This window comes from Saccopteryx bilineata, chromosome 1 (assembly GCF_036850765.1).
Source record: "Saccopteryx bilineata isolate mSacBil1 chromosome 1, mSacBil1_pri_phased_curated, whole genome shotgun sequence".
NCBI classification, from domain to species: Eukaryota; Metazoa; Chordata; class Mammalia; order Chiroptera; family Emballonuridae; genus Saccopteryx; species Saccopteryx bilineata.
In genome coordinates, this window is record NC_089490.1 from 380837950 (window position 1) to 380859297 (window position 21348).

The 21348-nt window shown below is 53.8% G+C and overlaps 1 protein-coding gene across 10 annotated transcripts in view; it reads left to right on the forward strand.

Annotated features, from left to right (window-relative positions):
* Window positions 1-16921, forward strand: part of PRR5L (proline rich 5 like) — a 123515-nt gene extending 106594 nt beyond the window's left edge. For 8 of the 10 annotated variants that reach the window (XM_066251288.1, XM_066251287.1, XM_066251286.1 and 5 more), the window contains exons 6-9: window positions 2428-2519; window positions 5591-5728; window positions 9372-9498; window positions 15374-16921. In XM_066251288.1, the coding sequence (XP_066107385.1) occupies window positions 2428-2519; window positions 5591-5728; window positions 9372-9498; window positions 15374-15765 (749 nt within the window). In that variant the 3' untranslated portion in view covers window positions 15766-16921. The remainder of the gene's footprint in view (window positions 1-2427; window positions 2520-5590; window positions 5729-9371; window positions 9499-15373) is intronic. The other 2 variants (XM_066251296.1, XM_066251295.1) reach the window with 2 other exon arrangements.
* The last annotated feature ends 4427 nt before the right edge of the window (window positions 16922-21348 follow it).

A 21348-nucleotide genomic window follows, 5' to 3' on the forward strand; every position in this document is an offset into this window, starting at 1 on the left:
GTTGAAGGGAGTGACATCACCTCTTTCCTTTAACTCTTTCTTCCTTGGGGCTCCCTTGTTGTGTTAGCCCATGTCTGTATGATAATGTTCTCTGAACGTGGTGCAAATCCTCCACTACTCTCTGAAGTTGGCAGTCAGCAAGCAGACCCAGGTTCCCAGGACAAGCGCCTTCCTGCTGCTGGGTTGAAGGGTTACCCTATGTGCTGATGAGCTTTCCATCTTGCTGGGGACAGGCAATGTAGAGGCACCAGCATTGCCCTGCAGGAGTCTCCTCTCCTTCCTTCAGGTCAGGAGGACCACTGCTTGTCTTTGTACTGGAAGGCTTAGGAGAAGGGCCATCAATACAGGAGTCAGAATAGGTTTTTCTCCTTTGAGGTACATTAATCCAGATGTTAGGGTTCACCTTGGCTTTTGGTACTAGGATGGCCTAACATTTCAAATGGTCTTTTGGACTTCCCTGCTTTCTCCCTGCAGAGAACTAGCATAGCCTACATTTGAAAAGTGAATGCTGATTGACTGATTCAAACATTTATTATCTATTATATACCAGGTACTTTCCTAGGTGCTGGGGACACAGTAGTGAACAAAACCATTACAGGATTGCAGGCCCTGTGGAGCTCACAACTTGGTAGTGGAGACAGATATTAATCAAATCATCACCAAAAATAAAACTGCAGCCAGTACAAGTACTAAGAATACCATTCCATCCATAGTAGGGGAGTTTGACCACTTTCCTATGGTAATAATGTTGGAGCTGAAACTACAAAGATAAACAGATGTAGGTGAGGCAAAGATAAAAGGGAAAGAATAGTCTGGGCAAAGGGGTCAGTATATGCAAAGGCCCTGCGGCACAAAGGAACACGGCGAGTGTGATGGGCTGAAATAAAATCCACATAGTGAGGTACCTAAAGGCTGAGGATGAAGACAGAGAAGGAAACAGACTCTCCCCAGCCAGGTGGCTTCCACTATGGACGTTTTCTTTAAGCAAAGGAGAGTGTTGGAGTTAACTATTAAGTCCTGATCAATCTGTGTCCCATATTCGGGTTAACTGGTAACCTTTCACTCACCAGCCCTAGCATCTGGAAAAAAAACAAACAAAAACCTATACACTTAATACTTGCCATTCATTTATTCATTCATTCATTCAAAGATTTCTAGAAAATGATTTATCGATGTGTCTGACATCATGAAAAGCACTAGAAATATAATGGTGGGCAGGACAGAAAGGGCCCCTGCATGTACTCCCGTTCCAGTGGAGACAGAGAAGTGGAGTAAGCAATTCCAGCAGAGTGTAATTAGCGCTTTGCAAGGGCAAGCAGAGGGAGCTATGGGTTTGCATTTCCCCCGGCTCCACTTCACTCTGACCTTTCCAAACCCGCATGTCTCTGGTCCTGCTAGCTACTAGTCATGCCCTTGCCCTGTTCTCTCTCCCAGCCCCCGCTTTTATTGTCCGTTAAATTAATAGACGGAAGACTAAATGAATCTTTCTAGATCAGTTCAGTGGAACTGGCAGTGTTTTGCCAAACGGGGCTCTTGGTGTCTAATCTCAGCTGACCCAGTTTCTCTGCCTCAGAAGAGCAAAGGCAATGCCCCATCAGCTCTGTTATCTAGGTCATTAAAGAGCAGCCGCTGTGCAGGCCCCTCTCTGCCAGCGACCGCCTTCCTTGCAAATGCAAAGTTCCTCTCACAGCCTTCCGGTGGCCTTGGGTGACCCATGTACGTCCAGCCTGTGGGTGGCGCCTGGCCATGGCTCAGGCTTCTGATCCTAAGTGTGAGAGTGGGATAGGGCCCTGTGTCCTACGCGTGACCACTTCAGAAATGCTGTCCTCCCGGTTACTGCAAAGCAGTGGGTGGAGGTGACAGTTTCTGGGCCTCTTTCCACCTCCCTCAGCTGACAGCCCAAATCCAGAATAAAAAGTCAGTGCCTTAGTGATTAAAAATAAAAAAAGTAGCAATATATAGCAGTGCACATGGTCTGTCTAGATTATGTTGGTCAAGAGCATGGGTTGTGGAATCCCAGCTCTACCTTCTTGCTGTGTGACTTTGAGCCAGATACTTGGCTTCTCTGAGCCTGCACAATGGAAGAATGGAGACTACTCATGCAATGTCTTATAAATAAGTAGTTTAGCACAGTGACTGATAATGCTGCAACCATTGTAGTGATAATAACAATTATATGATATCTGAAATTCAGCTCCCTTTCCTAGATGAGGGATAGAAGGCTTATTTGCATATTTCTAGTTGAGTCTTTCCATCAGACTGCCTGTTTACTGCCATAACTCCTTACCAATCGAATGTAGGTAACAAGCTTTCTTCCCCCATGTCCCCGTGCTCTGTGTGACAGGGAATGGTCTTCTGGCCACTCCTGCAAGTAATGACAAGTTCTTTTCTTTCTTTCTCCCCTCCCATCTTCTCGCCCTCGTGTAGGTGAAAATCGCATTGAGGTTCTGGCTGAAGTCTGGGACCACTTCTTCACTGAGACTCTCCCCACCCTGCAGGCCATATTTTATCCAGTTCAGGTCAGTCTCGGGAACAGCCTCGGCTTGGCCTCTGCCACCTGGAGCCTCCTGGTGAACAGGGGAGAACCAGCAGGTCGGCGCCGAGTTGGCTAAGGACTTTGGAGATCTTTGCAGGGCGCTCTGATTCTATCTACATTTAGCACCTAACCTCCAGCAAAGAGGCGGCCCCACGGAAGCAGCCGTTTGTAGGCTCTCGTCACTCCCGCGGTTTGGAGTGTGTCTGTGTATTCTTGGCGTAGCTTGCATCTTCTTACTTTTCAGGAGTAGAGAAGATGGGGAAAGGAGACTCTCCCCCCCCCCCCCAAGCACAATTTTTAACACGTTTCTGGTTGCTCCCAGACTGGGGGAGAGGAATCATGTTTGTTGCTGTCTTCGGGGATCCCTGAGGACCGGTGGCTGAAAGAGCCCCGGGCTCGGGAGCCGCCTGGGTTCGGGCAGACTCACTCCACTTCCTGAGCGCAGCTCTGTCTCATCTTCTGCTAAGTGAGGTACTGGGACGAAACGCTGAGAGGCCTCTTTTTCGTGTTCTTATTCTGTGACCTCAGCTTGTTCCACCGCTTCCTGCCTGTGGGACTGGTCCGTCCCTGGTTAGAATGGCCATCTCCTAAGGGAGGTGTAGCAAGAGACCCTCCTCTCCAAAACAGATGTCTCTGTCGCACCCCCCCTAGGGCTGGGGTTAGGGCTTCCTGGCTGATCGGGCTTTGTGTAGGTGCGGCATAGCCACAGAGCCGCAACACCAGTTAGCCTTGTGTCAGAGGCATGATTCACGTATTTCATTTGCTCTGAATGATGTTTTAAAGGAATTTTGAATTCTTTTAACTCTTTGTCACATATTTAAAAATTGAAAAATAAATAGTGATTTTAAAAAAATTGGGAGGTTATTCCTATAGAGTCCATTTCCATTCTGGCCCGCCCCGTAGTGGCTGTGGTGGAAGCCCCTGGCCCGCTGCCCACCCTCTCCTCTCATTGCCCATGGCCGTGAGAGCCGATAGCATTCGTGTGGGCAGTTCAGCGCCTCCCATCTTGGCCACGAGCTTCTCCCTGTCCTGCGGTCCGGCCCGTCCCTCCTCAGCCTGCAGGGGTCTTAAAAAGGCAGTCCTGGGAGGTAGGGCTGACAGATTTAGCAAATGAAAATACCGGATGCTGCTGTGTTAAATTTGGATTTCAGATAAACATGAATAACACAATATTTGAGACATATACTTAAAAAAAAAAAAGATTCACATTTAACTGGACGTCTTGTGATTTATTTCATAGCTCCACAGAAGGGGCTTGGCAATCCTGGGCCTTGCTTTGGACCGTTTGGGAATGGAGTTCCCAAGTGCAGGTCCTCAGGTGGGTTTAGAAGCCATGGGGAGTGTGGGATCCGGGTGGCCATGATCCCAGGACAGTCCTCGGAGGCCACGAGGGGTCCTCTCAGGCTCTGATCCAGGCAGGAGCCCGGCTGTGCAGGTCAGATGCTGGCGCTGCCCTGCTTCCCTTGACAGGTGGTAAGATCTGGTGGTCATTGGTTTTGCCCCCGTCCCTCTCCCCCAGTTTCCCAAGTGTGCTGCTGCCGCCGGTCCAGACACCCCACTTTGAGAACCCCCGACTTAGAGGTCTCCATGCCGGTAGTAACACCCCTCCCCGGGGTGTCTGTGAGTCCAGCCGGATCCTTCTCACAACTCCCTGTGTGTATGCCTGTTGGTGAGACCTACTGCCTCATTGGACAAATGCGTTTTGGGTGCCTGCTGAGTGCAGGTGTGTGGAACCTGGCTAATCGGGCGTTAGCCTTGGCTCTTCTGCCTTATAAGGTAACAGGGCTCCCGGAGATGAAGTGAGGGCCCAGATGCCATGAGATCAGTAGTCAGTGCCAAGTCTTGGGACGTGGTGCAAAAAATAAAACATTGTCAGGCCTTGGAAAAGATGGAGGTGGGGTTGGACCATGGCCAATGAAGGTAGTCAGGGAAGGCAGTCCAGAAGGGTGGGCTGAACTGAGCCTGTAAGGCGTGGGTGCTGGTGTGTGTCTCTTTTGGGACTGGAGGGTAGGGGGATGCAGAGGGGACCCTACCGCTCCTGCCCGCATTTCTATGAAACCTTCCGGAGGAGTTAGGGGAAATGCAAAACTTTCTTAAACCTTGGTAATATTGAAGGATGCGAACTTACGTCCTAAGTGCTAGGGTATACTGGAATGATATCTTTGTCTCCATCAAGAGCAATCAAGTTTTGGTGTGTTCTGTGTATATGTGAGCAGAGGGGAGCCTGGGAAATGGACCCTTCTTTCCCTTTCTGTTTTGGCAAACTTTGGGAGCTCTGAAATCAAATAGTTTAGATTTGCAGTCCAGCTCTACGTTGAGTAAATGACTGTCACTCTGAGCTTTAGAAGTCTCTACCTGTGAAGTGGGTTTTATGATAGTTCCTCTCTCAAAGGGTGGTCACGGGCATTAAATGTGTTTTTTTACATCAAGAATACTTAGAATTGTGCCTAGTCCACAGTCAGAGCTTAGTAAGTGTCAGTTCTTAAGGGTATTAGCTATTATTTTCTGTCTCTGCCTCCGCACCCCATGTGGTTGAACAAGTCTCTTTCTTCTACTTGCCCAGATATACTTCTTCCTAAGTTACTGGCATGTATATAAGAGTCTTAACAGGTCCCATATTTTCCTCCTTTGCCTGGCATGTGAGTGGTGTTCAAACATTTTAACTGATGAAGTTGAGGAGGCAGCCTTGAATGTGAGGAGGAGGTGGTGCTCTTTTCTTTCTCTCCGTCTCTTTTCTTTCTTTCTGGCCACTCATGGCTGCTCGTGACAGCCTGGCCCTCATTATATGTGTCTTGCGTCACCTTTGGATCACTTAGGCAGGTTGAGTCACATCTTATCTTAAACAAAGCTTTCATTCGGAAGGATGGGGGCCAAGTCTTGACTCTTTGACATCCCCCCTCGTCCCATCCCATCCTGGGTGCTCTGAACCCCGTGTGGTGGGCGGCAGATCCAGTGGACTCTCACCCCTCACACTGTCTCTTCTCTGAACCCCGTGTGGCGGGCGGCAGATCCAATGGACTCTCACCCCCTCACACTGTCTCCTCTCTCCTCCAGGGTCAGGAGCTGACCATCCGCCAGATCTCCCTGCTGGGCTTCCGGGACCTGGTCCTGCTGAAGGTGAAGCTGGGCGACTTGCTGCCGCCCCAGTCCCAAGTGCCCTCGTCCGTTGTCCAGATGTTGCTCATCCTGCAGGTGAGACCCCGGTGGGGACGTGAGGCCAAGGCTGAGAGAAGGAAAGAAGGAGAGAGATCGCATTGCCTCTGGGCTAAGGGGAAAGGAACCCAAAGACCAGAGCACCTTAGCTTAGTTTAACGTCTTTTAGTTGTTTCTGTTCCTTAGTTCAGTTGTTCGTTTGCTGTGCGCTTACTGAGCATCTTTAAGGTCCCTGGTGCTGTGCTCCGTGCTGGGATTCCAGTGGGGAGTGAGAAGCACAGCCCCATCGTTCATTCAGGCAGTGGGCACCCTTCTCTCCTCTCCTGTTCCTTCAGGGAGTCCAAGTAACAACGAGCACCCCCTGCAGCCTAGCTCAAGCCAGACCAGGACCCACTGGGAGGTTCCTGGGGCAGATGGGCTTCCTAAAGGACTGCGGACAGAAAGGAGGCCATGTCAGGCCGCAGAGCCACCAGCCTTTCTCCGCTCGCTGGTCTCTACTTACACTCGGTCTACCTTGGTTCTCTGTGACACTACCTCTCCTGGCCTTGCCTGTCTTTCCTGGGCTTGGTCTCTCATAGCTCGTGTGTTTTCCACCAAGGGACAGCCCCAGGTGGTTGGCCAGTAGCTCTTCATCCCAATTCTACATCATCAGTAGGAAGATGAGCTAACATTACTGGTTCCTGCCACACACGGGCCAATGACTTGGAGTGTGTTGCTTTCTGAATCAGATAATCCAAACGACCACATGAGAAGGTGGGCAGTGTTGTTTTCCAATTTTACAAACGAGAAAACAAACTCAGGATGTTGATGTGCTTGCCCGAGGTCCCTCAGCAAGGTAGTGAGACTCAGAACTATGTACACGCAGGCGAACGACTTTGATTGGTCCAGCTTGGGTTACATGACTCTTCTCTGCCCATTCAGCTCTGACCTTGAGTGAGATCAAGGAGTATAAAAATGACTTCCACGATCCCAAGCCTATGGATGGGGCCATATAATTCTCAAGAACGAGGGCTTGGGGGCTAGGGATGCCCCCCCCAAAGGAGGCCACTGCATATCCTTCCCCTCTGTACTGAGTTCAGATCTCAGCATCATTTCTGAGCCTGTCCACAGGGAACACCATTCCATCCTCCATCAGGCTGGGCTGGCGGTGACCCCAGGCCGTCCTCTCAGCAGGGGTGGGATGTCAGGCTGGGGTCCCTGAGGTCTCCCTCTCCCCTTTGGCTGGGCTGACGGCGACCCTGGGCCGTCCTCTCAGCAGGGGTGCGATGTCAGGCTGGGGTCCCTGAGGTCTCCCTCTCCCCTTTGGCTCTTCTCTAGTTAGACCATCCTTCTGGGTGTTCTCCCATCTTCCTGCCATCACAGTGGAGGAAGGAGGTGGTTGCCTAATAGGATGAGAGTGGGTGTAATTGGCTGGAATGCCAGGTCAGTATTTTCATGGCTGGGAAGGAGATGGAAGGAGGGTAGAAAAGTTTGTGTGCAGCTCGTGTCTAAGAAACGTAAAATAGGGACTGGGTCCTGAATAAAGAATCCAGAACATGAGCTCTCTGGGATTTGGAGAAGAAATTGGGTTTCTTACCCTCTTGTTTCCATTTATCCTATTTTAGAGATGAGAGTTAATTCTTTCTCTGTTGTTCATGTTGGGGTTTTTTTTTTGGGGGGGAAGGAGAATTGAAGGGAAGGCTCTACCTTTGGATGGTAGACCAGGAGGGCCTGTCTCTGTGGTAATAGAAACTAGCTACCGCATTCCAACATTCTGGATCGAGCGCCCAGCAACGCAGCAACCATACGAGAAAGTGGTCTTCGTCCCCTCTAAAGCCTCTAAAGGTGGTTAGACTGCTTCCCAGGAGAAGATTCCCTCGTCCTCCCTGGCCCCCACCCCAGTTTGTTCTCCATGGGGCAGCTTCGACTCTTCAGTGGTCCCCGGTGATCTTAGGAAAACAGCCCGCGTCCGTTCCTTGGCCTCTGGCCCCTCCTCCCTTCCAGCCTCACCTGGACTCTGACTTCTCTGCTGTTCAGCTCTCTGGCCACACTGACCACCTTTGCCTTTCCCCGTTGTGCCGGGTCCTTCGGGCGCCCGTTCCCTCCGCTCAGAGCATTGGGTCTCTGGTGGCTTACAAGCCTCACCGATCAGGGAGGTCTGTATGTCTTCTTCTTCCTCTCTGCCTTCCGCATCCAGCAGTCTGGCACATAATAGGTGTTAAGTAAACATTTGTTCAGTGCGTGATGGCACCGGCTAGTAAGAGCTGCAGTAGGACTGACCCAGGCCTCTGGTCTCAGTCCTCAAGGGAGTGACCACCACGTGGGGATCCCGACCGTGGCAGAGGGAGGTCCATTGGGAGAAACTCTGGTTGTGGCAGATTTTTGGGAAGGCGGGCAAGGAAGTAGTCCCAGCTTTCCCGTTTCACAGATGAGGTGGCGGTTCAGAGAAGTGGCTACGGTGCCCAAGGCCACGTGCTAACTTCCACGAGACGGATTTGTCACGCATTCCCCAGCTCTTGCTTTGTCTGCCTTCCCACTCAACCTTTCTGGGCGACCACTGCCTCCCCCACACCTTCTTAGGGGTCCCAGAGAGTCCCTAAGTGGATGGGACAACCCTTTGGGCTTGTAGCCCCATGGACCCCTGTCTCTCTGCTTCCCTTCAGCGCGGGAGCATGGCTCAGAGTCCCTTCCAGTGATCCACTGAGTCTCCTCGGAGTCTGGGTTTTTTTTTTAAATTATTTATTTATTTATTCATTTTAGAGAGGGGAGAGAGAGAGAGAGAGAGAGAGAGAGAGAGAGAGGAGAGACAGAGAGAGAGAGAAGGGAGGAGCAGGAAGCACCAACTCCCATATGTGCCTTGACCAGGCAAACCCAGGGTTTCGAACCGGCGACCTCAGCATTTCCAGGTCCACGCTTTATCCACTGTGCCACCACAGGTCAGGCCTCTGGTTTTCCAGAAAACCTTCCTGGCTCCTTTCTGGTTCCGACTCCGCAGTCATGGGTTTAGTTGCTCTTTGCTCTGGCATTGGCTCTGAGGGCTTCGATCATGTGGGCTTTTGAACCGACTCTTCATCTTGGTGCCAGCGTACACCTTGTTTCACAGTGACTGTCCCTTTCTTCTACTGACCGGACTAGTTCACATTCTGTCCCCCTTTCTTTTCTGGCCCGTTAACACAGAGCAGTCAGATGTGCTTGGCCAGGCAGCCTGTGCCAGTCCTGGGTTTTTGCCACTTACCAGCTGTGTTGTCCTGGGCAACGGGCTTAAGCTCTCTGGGGGTCTTGATTTCCTCATCTATAGAAGGGAGATGATGAGACTGTCACCTCCTGTGGGTTGTTGGGAAGCCTCTGTGCTTTGATCCATGTAACGTGCTTCTATAAAATGCCTGCATGTAGAGTGGGAAGCAATCATTGTGACAGTGGGGGTTGGATTTCCAGGGTCGGACCGATCCTCAACCCCGGGGCTGGGGCGGGGACTGTCCCACCCACATTGCACTTGTGGGACCTGTGGGAGAGGCGGTGGCACCTGCCACACACAGTTCTGATCATGGTGACCCAAGACAAATGACTCGGGCTTCAGGCCTCCGTTTCCTGCGTTCCAGCCACGAGGATGCTGCCTGCTGCTGTCATTGCCTGGAACGTAGTGGGAGGGCCAGCTGGCTGTGGCGACTTTGACCTTTTGCCTCTCTTGGGTGTTTCTTTCTAGAGTGTTCATGAGCCCACAGGCCCGAGTGAGGGTTACTTGCAGCTGGAGGAGCTGGTGAAGCAAGTGGTCTCTCCTTTCCTGGGCATCAGCGAGGACCGCGGCGTGCTGGGTCCCATGTACACACTAGGTAAGGGGTACGGCTCTCGAGCCGCCAGGAGCCGCCTTGATGATGCCGCTGCCGGCCGCGTCCTACTGTGCCCAGCTTTAGGCCGAGGCTTTTGCTCCTAGTGCAGGTCCATGCACATGTGTGCATGTTAATCTCTCACATTTCCACATTTCCTGCTGGCCTGTGTCTCGGCAACCTCCTTCCCACTCTGTGATTCCTCCCCTGGGGACCCACGCTGTGCCTCTGTGGTGGTGCTGGTCTGATCCGCATCTCTGATCAGTGGCTTTGATCTTCGGCGTGTGCCTGCCACGTTCATTTTTCCTGTATCTTGTAGCAACCCCCCCACCACCACCACCGGGTGGAAAAACCACCCATCGTTTCCCTTTGAAAGCAACTAGAGATGTGAAGCCAGCTCTTTTGCATGTGTGGCCAGATGGGATGGGGCTGCTGCACTTCACTTGGTTTCTGTAGGTTCCTTCACCCCAAGGAAAGGAAAGACTCCTGGGTTTGGGGACCAGTCCTGTTGGGGCCGTTTTTGGTGTTTGGAAAGTTTAGTGCATGTCAGGCTCTGTGCTAGGCTCCCTGGGGGAAGCTAGTGATGAGTCAGATTCATTCTTTTTCTCCGTGAAACCTTGGTCTAGATGGGGAGATAACTCTTTGATGAGGCTTATTTCATAAGGCTTTCTCAGTTACCCTCTGAAACAAAAGCTCCCCAAATGTAGGAACTTCCTGTTGGTTGTTCTATCTCCAGCAACTGGAAGAGTGCCTGGTATACAGTCGGCACTCAAAAATGTACGTTGGTGGATGACGTCTGTACCTGAGGCCAGGGTGACCAGCACCCTCAGAGAGGTACAGAGGCAGAGAGTCCCTGGATTTAGAGCCTTGCGCCCCCTCTCCTTGTTTGAATGGAGTGGGAGCTGAGTGTCAGAGCAGAAAGGCGGGGAGCCGCCTGCAGTGAGGTTCCGCCCTTTCCTGGGCCTCTCCACTGCAGAGCAAGGCGGTCTTGATGGCCCCTTCATGCTTCTCTGGAGACATCAGCTTAACCACAGCCACCACAGATCGGAGGGTGCTGGCCCCTCCTGCTGCCTGCCAGCCCCCCCCCCCCCCCCCCCCCCCCCCCCCCCCGCCCTCACTTACTCATTCCACCCAGGAGCTGGAACAAGCCTGCGGAGAAATGACCGCGGGGAGCCTGCCCTCCCGGGGCGACTGGATGCCGTGTTGCCACGCCCCCCTGGAGCCCAGCTTCCCGCTTGGGCTCAGCCCTCCCCCCCCACCCCCACCGGCTCACCTCCCGCAGGCTCACTGAGGGGGCGGAGCGGGAGGATCCAGGCCCACGTCAAGGCGCCAGCAGGTTGGGCCACCACAGGGACGCCATCCATCATCGCTGGGCCTAGAGCCAGGAACAAGGGCAGATCTAGGAGTTTGTTCAGTGAGGACTTACTCTAAGAGTGGTGCCTTTGGTTTTTCCAGCTAAAATAATGATACTCACTTTTGTCAAATCAGAAAGCAAAGGCCTGAGGTTCCATTCTTGTACCAGGGCAAGCCTTGCCTCCTGGGGTATTTATTGTCCCAGTAGGGGCAGAGAGAAAAGGAAACGACCCTCTTTTGGTTATTTTTAAATCATCTTTTTTCAGCAAATGTGTCTCAAGTCCCTGTTCCAGGTGCCTTGTGAGGGGCTGCAGGTTTGTTTGTGAACAAAACCGATCCACCCTTGCCCCCTGGTGAGCACGGTCCAGTGAGGAAGTCACAAACAATGGATGACTTATCAGTGTACAAGCACTCTGCGTGGAGAAGTACAGGGGCCGTGGGCCCCACAACAGGGGGACTTGACCTGGACGGGGAAATCAGGAAAGGCTTCCTAAGGGAAGTGGTATCTGTGACAGATTCTCTAGGATGAATATGTTAGCTGAGTGGACAGGAAAGGCAGACTGTCCCCAAAGCAAAGGAGGGGGGCTTTCGGGAGGGCTTTGGGGTGGGGGGCGGGGGAAGCAGGAGGGTGCAGCATTTGAGGAATTGAAAGAGCCTCTGAGTTGCAGTGGCTGGTGGCAAGGGAAGCCCCAGACCCAGGCAGCGTCCTGGGCGCCCTGCCACAGAGAGGCCCAGTTGTTCCCGCCTCACAGCCGAGGGAGGTGAGGCTGGAGGTCACTGGGCTGCTGGGGTGGGGCGTCCTGGTCCCAGGCTGTTGGCACGTGAGCAGCTTTCCCGCACGCTCCCCCACACCCCTGTCAGCTCCTGGGACTGGCTGTGATTTTCCTGGGGGGCTGCTGAGGGGGGAGGAGCCTACCCTCTCATTCCTTAACCCGCGGTAGCTGAGAACCAGACACATCCCCTCAAACCTCTGAAACCGAAAACCTAAAATGGCCACAACGGAGCTCTTCCTTACTGAGGACACCCCTTCCCCGACCGAGAGGACGCTCTGGGCCTCTGTCCTCCCCTTGGGAACATGGAGGCAATGGCATTTATCCTGCGCATGGCAGGGGAGTGTTGAGACGGCCTGCTGAAGTAAGGATGGGCTGCACAGAGAAAGCCCTGTGCCCACAGGAGGGCTTTGCCATGGGCCCCTGGCGCCCAATGAGGGGCGGGTCGTCCCGGGCAGCTGAGGTGACCCTCTGAAAAGCCACCACTTTATTATAAACACCTGTCACATTCCAGGGGCTGGACCAGGCACTTGGCATGGATTCATTTTATCCTGGCACAGCCTGCTGGGGATGCATGCTCTGGTTCCCTGGTCTCAGAGTCATTAGGACATGTCCCCAGGGTTACAGAGAGGAGGGGCGGGGGGAGGTGCCCAGAGCCAGAGAAGTGGCTTTCCTAGGGAGTGCATTAGGTGTTTGATCCCGGGGGTTTGTGGCAGTGTCTCTGCCAGCCAGGCTGGTGGGCTCGAGGACTCGGCCTCACTCTCCGGGTGTGCAAGGCTTGCTTCAGGGAAGAAAGATGAGCCTGAGGCTGTGGCGGAGTGAGTGTGCGCGTGTGCGTGTGTGCGTGTGTGCGTGTGTGCATGTCTCCCCTCCATGGCCCTTGTTCTCCTAGGGCAGTGGGGGTGAGGAGGAAGAGAACGAAATCTTACAAAGGCTGATGTGTCAGAGCCCACACCCCCCATCCTACCTTTCCATAGACGTTCCCAAAGTTTCCAAACCACGGTCCTGGTTGCTTACAGGAGGGCCCATCGAGCAAACACCGGCATGCTCCATTTCTGCACAAGAGCCCTGCCCCCCCATCACCCCCTCATTGTGTCTCCAGGGGGTGGGTCCTTCGCCTCTAGATACTGTAAATTCTCTTCATGACAAGTGGGCTTTCATGAGCTTTCAGGTGCTGGGGCCTGGGGAGGGACACCCACAATGGGCTGGGTGTGCAGGGGTCACAATGCCCACATTATGGCCGCCACTCCGGTGGGGCCCAGCCGGTGAGCCATGGAGATCAAAGGCCTGGGAACCGAGTCCCCAACAAAGGGCCAGAGGCCCGCCTCGCCCAGGCTTTCTCCGCTCTGCGGTATGAAAGGAGCTGCCCTTGCTAGCTGGCGCAGGGCAGGGGCTGCGTGCCAGGGCTCGGCGGGGGGCCTGGTGCAGGAGCAGGAGAACAGGCTCGCCCTCGCCCCGCCCCGTGCGAAAGGCAGGAGGGGGCCTGGAGGTCGCTGCCAGCTGAGCGGGCAGGACTCAGCCTCTTGCTCAAAGGGCACCTCGGCAAGGGAGGGACCAGTATTTAGGCCCCACGGGCACTGACGGCTTCATCGGGCCCTTAGTGGGAGGTCTCCTTCTCTGAGAGGCAGGACCCGGCCTTCCCTGGTGAGAAGAAGAAAAGCAGGGGAACGCAAACAGCCACAGAGTGGGGAGCTGCCTGTCAGCTGGCGGACTGGCATCGGGGTCAAGGCCTCCGAAGCGGGCCCAGCGGTGGCTGACCCCGTGGGGGACGCAGCCGACACGCTTGTCTGGGGGTGGCCTCTGGCGTCTGCTGGGAGTTTAGGAAGGAGGCACTGTCTGCCCAGGGGACTCGACACAGCCCAGCAGCCCCTGTGGTCTGGCTCTGCTCACACACAGTCTTGGGAACCAAAACATTTTGCCCAGAAAGCAGAAGGAAGAACCGGGGGCCTCTATGGTGAGTCATCGCAGGGAAAGCGAGGAGCAGCAGTGAGGAGAGAGGCGGGGCCCACCACAGAAGGAGCGGGGCCTTGGGAACCACAAAGGCTGCACTTCAGCTGTGTGGCCTGAAGTAAGTCACTTAACATCTCTGAACAGCCGCCGGCTTGAGCATGGAGGAGAAAGAAGCTGCCCTGTCTCGGGGCAGGACCCAGGCCCAGCTGCTACTTCTATTATGGGCCCCAGCTAGAGATGGCCTGGCCCCGGGGAACCATTTCAGATAAAGCAGTGTGTGTACCGCCCCCTCACAGTCCTGGACCCCAGACCACATCCCAGCCCTGGCCCTGCTGTGTAGTCCCTGCCTGATTACGTGTCAGTCTCCCCCTTAGACCGTGAGCTCACGGGGGGCAGGGAGCATGTGGTTCCCCTCGTGGCCCAGGCCCCAGTAGAGACCGGTCCTCTCAGTGAGTGAGCGAGTGGCCAGTCTGGGTTCTGTCTGTCAGTCACTCTCAAGGGAGCAGGCCCATCGGAAATGGCCCCTCTGCGTGACTCTGTGAGTCCCCAGAGTGCTCTCGTCTGTGCCTCTGCCTTGACATTTGCTGTGTGGACCTGTCTTACTAGTTATTCATGCGTGGGCCTCCCGGTGGTCACAAGCAGAGACTCTGCTGCTAGCCCTGGGCGTGAGTCCTGGCTTTGTCACTGGCTGTGACTGTGAGGTTACATAGCACCACAACTTCAGCTCCTTTTCTGTCTCAAGGAGAGAATGCGAGTGAAGCATATCTTCTTTTGACACAGTACCTCACACATAATAAATAGATATTCAGTTGATGGTTGCTCCTAGGACAGCTCATCACACACACACACACACACACACGCACACATGCACACACCCTATGCACTGGGCTCAACCCCTCTGGCAGGCCCCGTATCAGCGTTATGTTTCTCTTTCTCCCACAAAGAGTGCAGCATTTTGCACTTTGCAGCTCATGGAGTGTTTGTTGCAGGCGGGGACAACAGTCATGGGGACCCCTCCTCCAGGTTGCCCACCCTCACGTGGGCTCCAGGTCTCAGCAGCAGCCCATTGGCCTCTCTAGCCAGTTTGCTGTCTGTAGAACGCTCCAAGGACTTTGGGCAGCTGGACTAATAATGTCAGAGAGATGGATGACATCCGGGCATCTGTCTGAGACACCTTTTCTGGCTCATTCTACCAGGTCGGGGCCCCTGGATATCATCCAATGCATTCCCATTTCCCCCAGAGATGCTGCATGTGCCCGCCATGCCCATCTGTCCCCCATGCCCTCAACACACCTGTGTCCTGGGCCCAGCCTTTGTTCTAGCTCTTTCCCTGGACCTATGTGTAATAAATGCTCAGTGAACAGTCTCTCCCCATCTCCCGCCAGTCTGGTTGTAGCGCTGGGGTCGCAACACAGGTTTTGCAATCGCCAGTCTCCAGTGCTTGCTTTTAACAGCCGAGGGAGAGGAATGAATTGTTTTCAAGGGCATTTTTAAAAGGATGGTTCTTTAATGGGGGCTCTGCTTCTTTGAACTCTTCCGGTGCTTCTGTTTTATAGGCATCGATTTTTGCGATCATAAAAATAATACATGGTTATTGTAGAAACGTGGGAACATTATAGAAATGTGTGGCTTCGGAGGAAACCTCTGCCCTGGTCTGGCATAGATTCGTCTGTCTTGGTGGCTCCTTGGCATTTTGTCTGCTGTTCATTCTTCCCCACTGAATAAGAGTGTTTGACCCCAACGCCTGCCCCCCCCCCTCGCCATAATTTCCTCCTCAATTACAGCCTTTGCTGGGTTCTCTGTTGCAGCCAGGCGCCATTCCCGGGTCCGGCCCAAGGTCACTGTCCTGAACTATGCCTCCCCGATGACCATCAGCCGGCCGCTGAACGAGATGACCCTGACCCCCCTGACGGAGCAGGAGGGGGAGGCCTACCTAGAGAAGTGCGGCAGCGTCCGGCGGCACACGGTGGCCAACGCGCACTCGGACATCCAGCTGCTGGCCATGGCCAGCATGATGCACTCCAGCTTAGGCGAGGAGCCTGGCGGGGAGGACAAGTGTCTGCTTCTGCCGCCCAGCTTCTCCCCGCCCCACCGCCAGTGCTCCAGCGAGCCCAACATCACCGACAGCCCCGAGGGGCTGGAGGAGGTGGCAGGGGGCAGCCAGGAGGACTCGGTGCTGAACTGTGCCTCCCTCAGCTGAATGCCCACCCCTGGGACCTCCCAGCTCCTGCCTAGCAACTAGGATGAGATGAGGACGCTCCATCCTGTGACCTGCCGGGGCCTCTTCCCTTGGGCAATGCTGCCTTATGTCTTTTTGGGTACAGGCTGAGTCTCAATGCTCTGGGGGAAACCCCTCTTGTACACCTCCCCATTTTCACGACCGGGACCCCCTCTTCACAGCCACACAGACCCAACTGCCTAACATCCACTCTGTGGCTTCCAGCCTTGCCTTCCTGCCTCAGATCCTCACCTCTGGGTTTCCCCCTTCAAATACTGGGCTGCCCGCTGCCCCAGTGACATACCCCAGTGCCCTTGGCATTGCTGCAGCAGGAGGTTGTCTGGGCCACACACAAAGCCAGCAGAGATGTGTTGGCTTTTGTAGTTCCCCGTTAGGTCTGGTGATGTGGAGGCTTATGGGTGAAAAGGTACGTCTCCTCCCCTGTGTCTGTCTGTCTGTGGGGAGTGAAAGTAGACTGTAGTCCCAAGCGTGGCCCTGGGAATGTGCCATCCTTATTCTAGTTTCAGAATTACTAGGAAAGAGTCACCCCACTGGTAGGAAGGGTCGTTCTCACCTATGTCCAGATCCAGGAGGGCCGCAAGGCTGGAGAAACCCAGTCTTTGAATAAACCTCAGCAATTCCCCCCTCGGGCTTCCTCCCAAGCTCAAGGAACTAACCTCCCCGGTGGAGTAGCTGGTGCCCTCGTCCCTCTCTTACTTTAGAAACTGACCGTTTTCCTGTTGTAGGTAAAGGGTAGGCTGATAGTACCAACCAATTAGTCTGTTCCTGGATTTGACTTGAATTTTTAAAATGTGCATCCTTTCACCCTGGCCAGTTGGCTTAGTGGATAGATCATTGGCCCAGTGTGTGGACGTCCTGGGTTCAGTTACTGATCAGGGTACACATGAGATGTGACCATTTACTTCTCTTTCCCTTCACCTCCCTCTTCTCCTCTCACAGCCAGTGGCTTGCTTGGTCTGAGTGTCAGTCTCAGGCACTGAGAACAGCTTGGTTGATTTGAGCATTGGCCCCAGAGGGGGGTTGCTGGGTGGATCCCGGTTGAGGTGCATTTGAGAGTCTGTCTCTCTATCTCCCTTCCTCTCACTTAAAAAAAAAAGTGCATTATTTCAAAATATAAGTGTCTGCAAATATTTGCACATAGGATCCTGTACTGCTGCTTTCCAATGGGTTGTGTCTTCAAACTAAGAAATAGGCAAACTCTCCAGGAAGGGAGAATGGAAGTGGTTCGGGGTGAAAGTGACGAGTGGTGGGCAGGGCTCAGAGCGCAGAATTCTGGAAGCGGCTGGATCTGTGTCATGGTTTATAGGAGAAGCTGCAGTGAGGTTGTGGCAAATGGAATGTCTCAGTGCTTTATAGTGGGGTAGGGGGCTGGAGGGGATGCAGGTAGGACCTTTAGGAGAGATGTTCATTCCCTGTGATTAAAGAAGCTCCGAGGGTGCTTGGCATGTGTAAGACATGAACTGTCACCGTGTGGTGTGGTCTGGTCGGGCAGCAGGCTTCGGTACTGGTACCATGCTGTCTCCTTCACACTGCTCCCTCCCGGTCTGGGCTTCTTATCCACCAGGAACCCTGTTCTTTTCTTTGTACCTGCCTGTCGGCCCCACGCATAGCAGCTCCCCAGCACCTTCTAGGTATCTTGTTAGGTTTGGGAACTTTGTAAATAAGAACTCAGAGATGTGAGCCAGCTTTTCTTCCCACATGGCAGGAGGAGGCCGAGAGGATGAGGACAGCTCTGCTGGCCCCGGGGAAGGCCCCTGGCGGCTCCTGGGTGTCTCCATAGCATTTCCCTTCTGGGCGAAGATCTGAAATACGACCAGAGTTGTGCTTTTGGTGGCTTGTAATTTGGAAATTGTGTTTAACAAGCTGTTTCATGTTCTCCCTCCTATGACAGTGATGGAAGAGAAATGTCCAAAGGAGATCTGAGGATTTCAAACAAACAAAAATAATCTCGGTGCATGTGTTGGATAAAGTCCATAAATTTACGAACGTGCCTTAGCAGATGGAGCTTCAGTAGGTAACAGCACGATGAGGTTTTTAACTGATGGCTTCTGTCCTTTGGCACACTAAGCACTTGGGACTGGTATTTATTGATCCAGGCAAAGTAATTGTGCTTGGGTTTTTGTTTTGTTTTTGTTTTTTTAGTTTACAATGTCAGCGATGCATGTGTTTTTAAATGCCTTCTCCATATAGGAAACGACCCTGATGAGAATAGCAGCCATCAGTTAAATATGGGAGCTCTTAGGTGAGAAGGGGCGTGGCGGTCCAGACCCAGTGGGCTTCATTTTGCTGCTGACTATTAGCCAGTTTACAGCTTCCCCTTTGGTGTGCACACCTGGTGTCTGTCCAGTAAATATCTCCGACCGCACGTATAAACCTCTTGTTGATGCCCACAGGCATGTCCACCATCAGAGCTAGTGAAAGAGTGACAGCTGTCGTGTTTTTAACCACTGTTTCTCCCCTTTATGGGCTGAAGATTCATTTTCATTATTTAAGCTAGGGTCTTCCTGTGGCTGAGGTTTCGTGACAGGAAGCCATCACGACTCGCTAAACTCCGAGTGAGCTCACAAACCAAAAAGCCTTTCCTGTCGTCCGTGCCCAAAACAGATCCAATAAACATCATTTTGTATGTCCTACCTGCTCCCGTGTAGTGTGCCTGGATCGAATTTGCGAGGGCAGCCCCCCCAGGCGCTGTCCCAGGGCACCCTACCCCAGCCAGTCTCCCTGTCTGGATTGGCGAGTCATTTCCTGGAATAACGGTCTGACTGGGGAGCTTGGGAAACACCAAACAAAGTCCTTGAGAAGGCAAAAAGCTCTTCTCACACGAGCTTGGTCTCCCCCCGGGGTGTTTGAGCTGGGAGAGGGGGGAGCTTACCATATTTACTCGTGGACTGTCTCCTGTATTTTCCTCCGGTTCTGTTTGGCAGAACTTCGAATATTTTACCCTCGGTATAAGGTTTCCTAGGAGGGCTGGAGCAGCATAAGCCCAAGCCCTCTGAAGGCGTAGTGAGAGCATTTAGAGAGGTGGGGCCTGAGCCGAGGGAAGACCCTGGCGGACGGGGAGGGGGTCTGTGTACATTTTTGTTGAGTCTTCGGAGGCGGTCACCATGGGAAATAGCCGCTGAGAGTTCTGCCTGGGTCGATTTCATGTCATTGGTGCCCCATCCCATTTACACATCCATCCACTCATCCCAAGTGGAGGCACTTGTCCGGGTGCTGGGGACACAGTGATGGACGTAACCAAGGTGACCCTGTGGAGATTACAACCTAATGAGGGGAGGCTGGCAGTCAAGTCAGCACAGAAATTTCAAATACCGAATGACACCAGATGAAATAAAATGGCAAAACACAGTGACCGGATGGTGACCTTAGGTAGGGTGGCTGAAGAAGGTCTCTTTTTTTTATTCATTTTTAGAGAGGAGAGAGAGAGAGAGACAGAAAGGGAGAGAGAGGAGAGAGAGAGAAGGGGGGAGGAGCTGGAAGCATCAACTCCCATATGTGCCTTGACCAGGTAAGCCCAGGGTTTCGAACCGGCGACCTCAGCATTTCCAGGTTGATGTTTTATCCACTGCGCCACCACAGGTCAGGCCTGGAGAAGGTCTCTAACATGGACGTGAGCAGAGACCTGAGTGACTGGGAGCCAGCCTTACAGCCTGCTTTCGTTTTCTATCGCTGCCATAACAAATGACCACAAATCAGTAGCTCAGAACAAACACGTTTATTATCTCACAGCGCTGCAGGCTGGGAGTCTGACGTGGGTGCCACCAGCCTGAGGTCCTTCCCAGCAGTTCCAAGAACTTCAGAGGCTGCCATGTTCCTTGCTCCTGGCCCGCTTCCTCCGTCTTCAAAGCCAGCAGTGGTGGGTTGGGTCCCTCTCGCATCCCATCGTGCCAACCGGCATTCTGCTTCCCTCTTCCACTTTTAAGGACCCTTGTGGTTCCATCGGGCCCATCCGGGTAGTTAAGGGTGATCTCCATCTCAAGATTTCTGTGGAAGCTGCTTCTGCTGCCTCCTCTACTGATGTCTCTCTCAGTAGGAAAAACGCCAGCCATGTGGCGTGCTGGGACCCCAGGAGGATGAGATGGCATCGGGCTGATGGGTGCTGTTCTCAGTGATCCAGGGCAGACTGGCTGGCCGGGCCCAGCGGCCTTGGAGCCTGGCCTGCACCCACCGTGACCTGGACTGCCTCAGTGACCACGACTCTGGGGTTCTCTGCTCAAAGCTTTCTCTTCTCCTCTCATATGCCTGTCAGGCCCTCATCACCCCATCTGGACCTCTGTGACTGGGTACCAGTTTGTCTTCAGACTTCATCTCTCCCTGTGGATGTTCCTAACTGGTTTTCCTAAAATGCAATCTGTCCTTAAGACTTCTCCCTGGCTTCCAGTAAAATCCACACACCTGAACTTGAACTTCAAGGTCCTTGCCAGGCCGATCCCCACCTGCCCGACCCCCACCTGCCCGTCTAGCCGCCTTCGCTGCTCTCAGACTGCTCACCGCCCCAGGAAGCTGCCTTCAACCTTCAACCCTCCCCCCTTGCTCCTGCTCTCCCTCCCTCTCCAGGTCGAAGGAGCCACTTCTGCCTCTACACATTCTCAGGTGCTGTGCCAGGAAGGCAAGGATGTGGAGGATTTCTGTCTGCACTAGCTACACAGAGAAAGTTTGAGGTCCTGTGCTGCATGAATTCGTGGGATGGTGATAATCCTGGTCTTCACTCCTTCCCTCCCAGGTGTTTACGGGAAGGAACCTCACCCCCATTCCCTCCCGGTGGGCAGGGGCCTTTTCCATGCTGCTCTCTAAGCCTATTCCAGCTGAGGCTCTGTGGCCAGGCGGCCCTGAGAGCCTAGGCAGGGACCAGGTCTGGGCCCTCCAGCTCCAGCCAGCGGCTGCCCTGTCCCTGCCGAGAGCCAAACGGCAATCCACTGGGCTGCTGCTTTGCACCTGAGCCAGCGGCCACTCCCTGGGCCCCGTCCCTGTTCTGTGTGTGAGGTGAGAAATTCCTGTGGGGCTTGCAGTGTGACTCTGAGGGACAGCGAGGGGAGAGCCCCTGTTGTTTGGGGGAGGGCCATCTCTCTGAAGAAGCCATCTGACCAAGAAGTGAGAGAAGTGTCCCAGGTCAGTGGGCTCCGGCAAAGACTCCCTTGCCCTATCCGCACTTCACTCCGGACCCAGCACAAAGCACGTTCACGTCCTGCTGTTCTGCTGTACCAAGCACTGGGGGGGACAATCCTCACATCCTCGTAAGGCAGATCTCACCCCCACTTTACAGACAGGGAAACTGAGGCACGGGTTCTTTAAGTGATGGATCTGGGACTCAACCTCAGGGTCTTTCACCCAAAGTCTGGTGATCACCCCTCTCTATCCTGTGACAGAGCTGAGGGAGCAGACCAGACCGTGCCAGGGGCACAGTCTCCCCCTGCTACGAGGGCGGACGGAGGGAGAGGAACGAAGCTGCCTGTCTCCGTCCTCCAGCCCCTTCTAGAGAACCTGTGACAGAGCTGAGGGAGCAGACCAGACCGTGCCAGGGGCACAGTCTCCCCCTGCTACGAG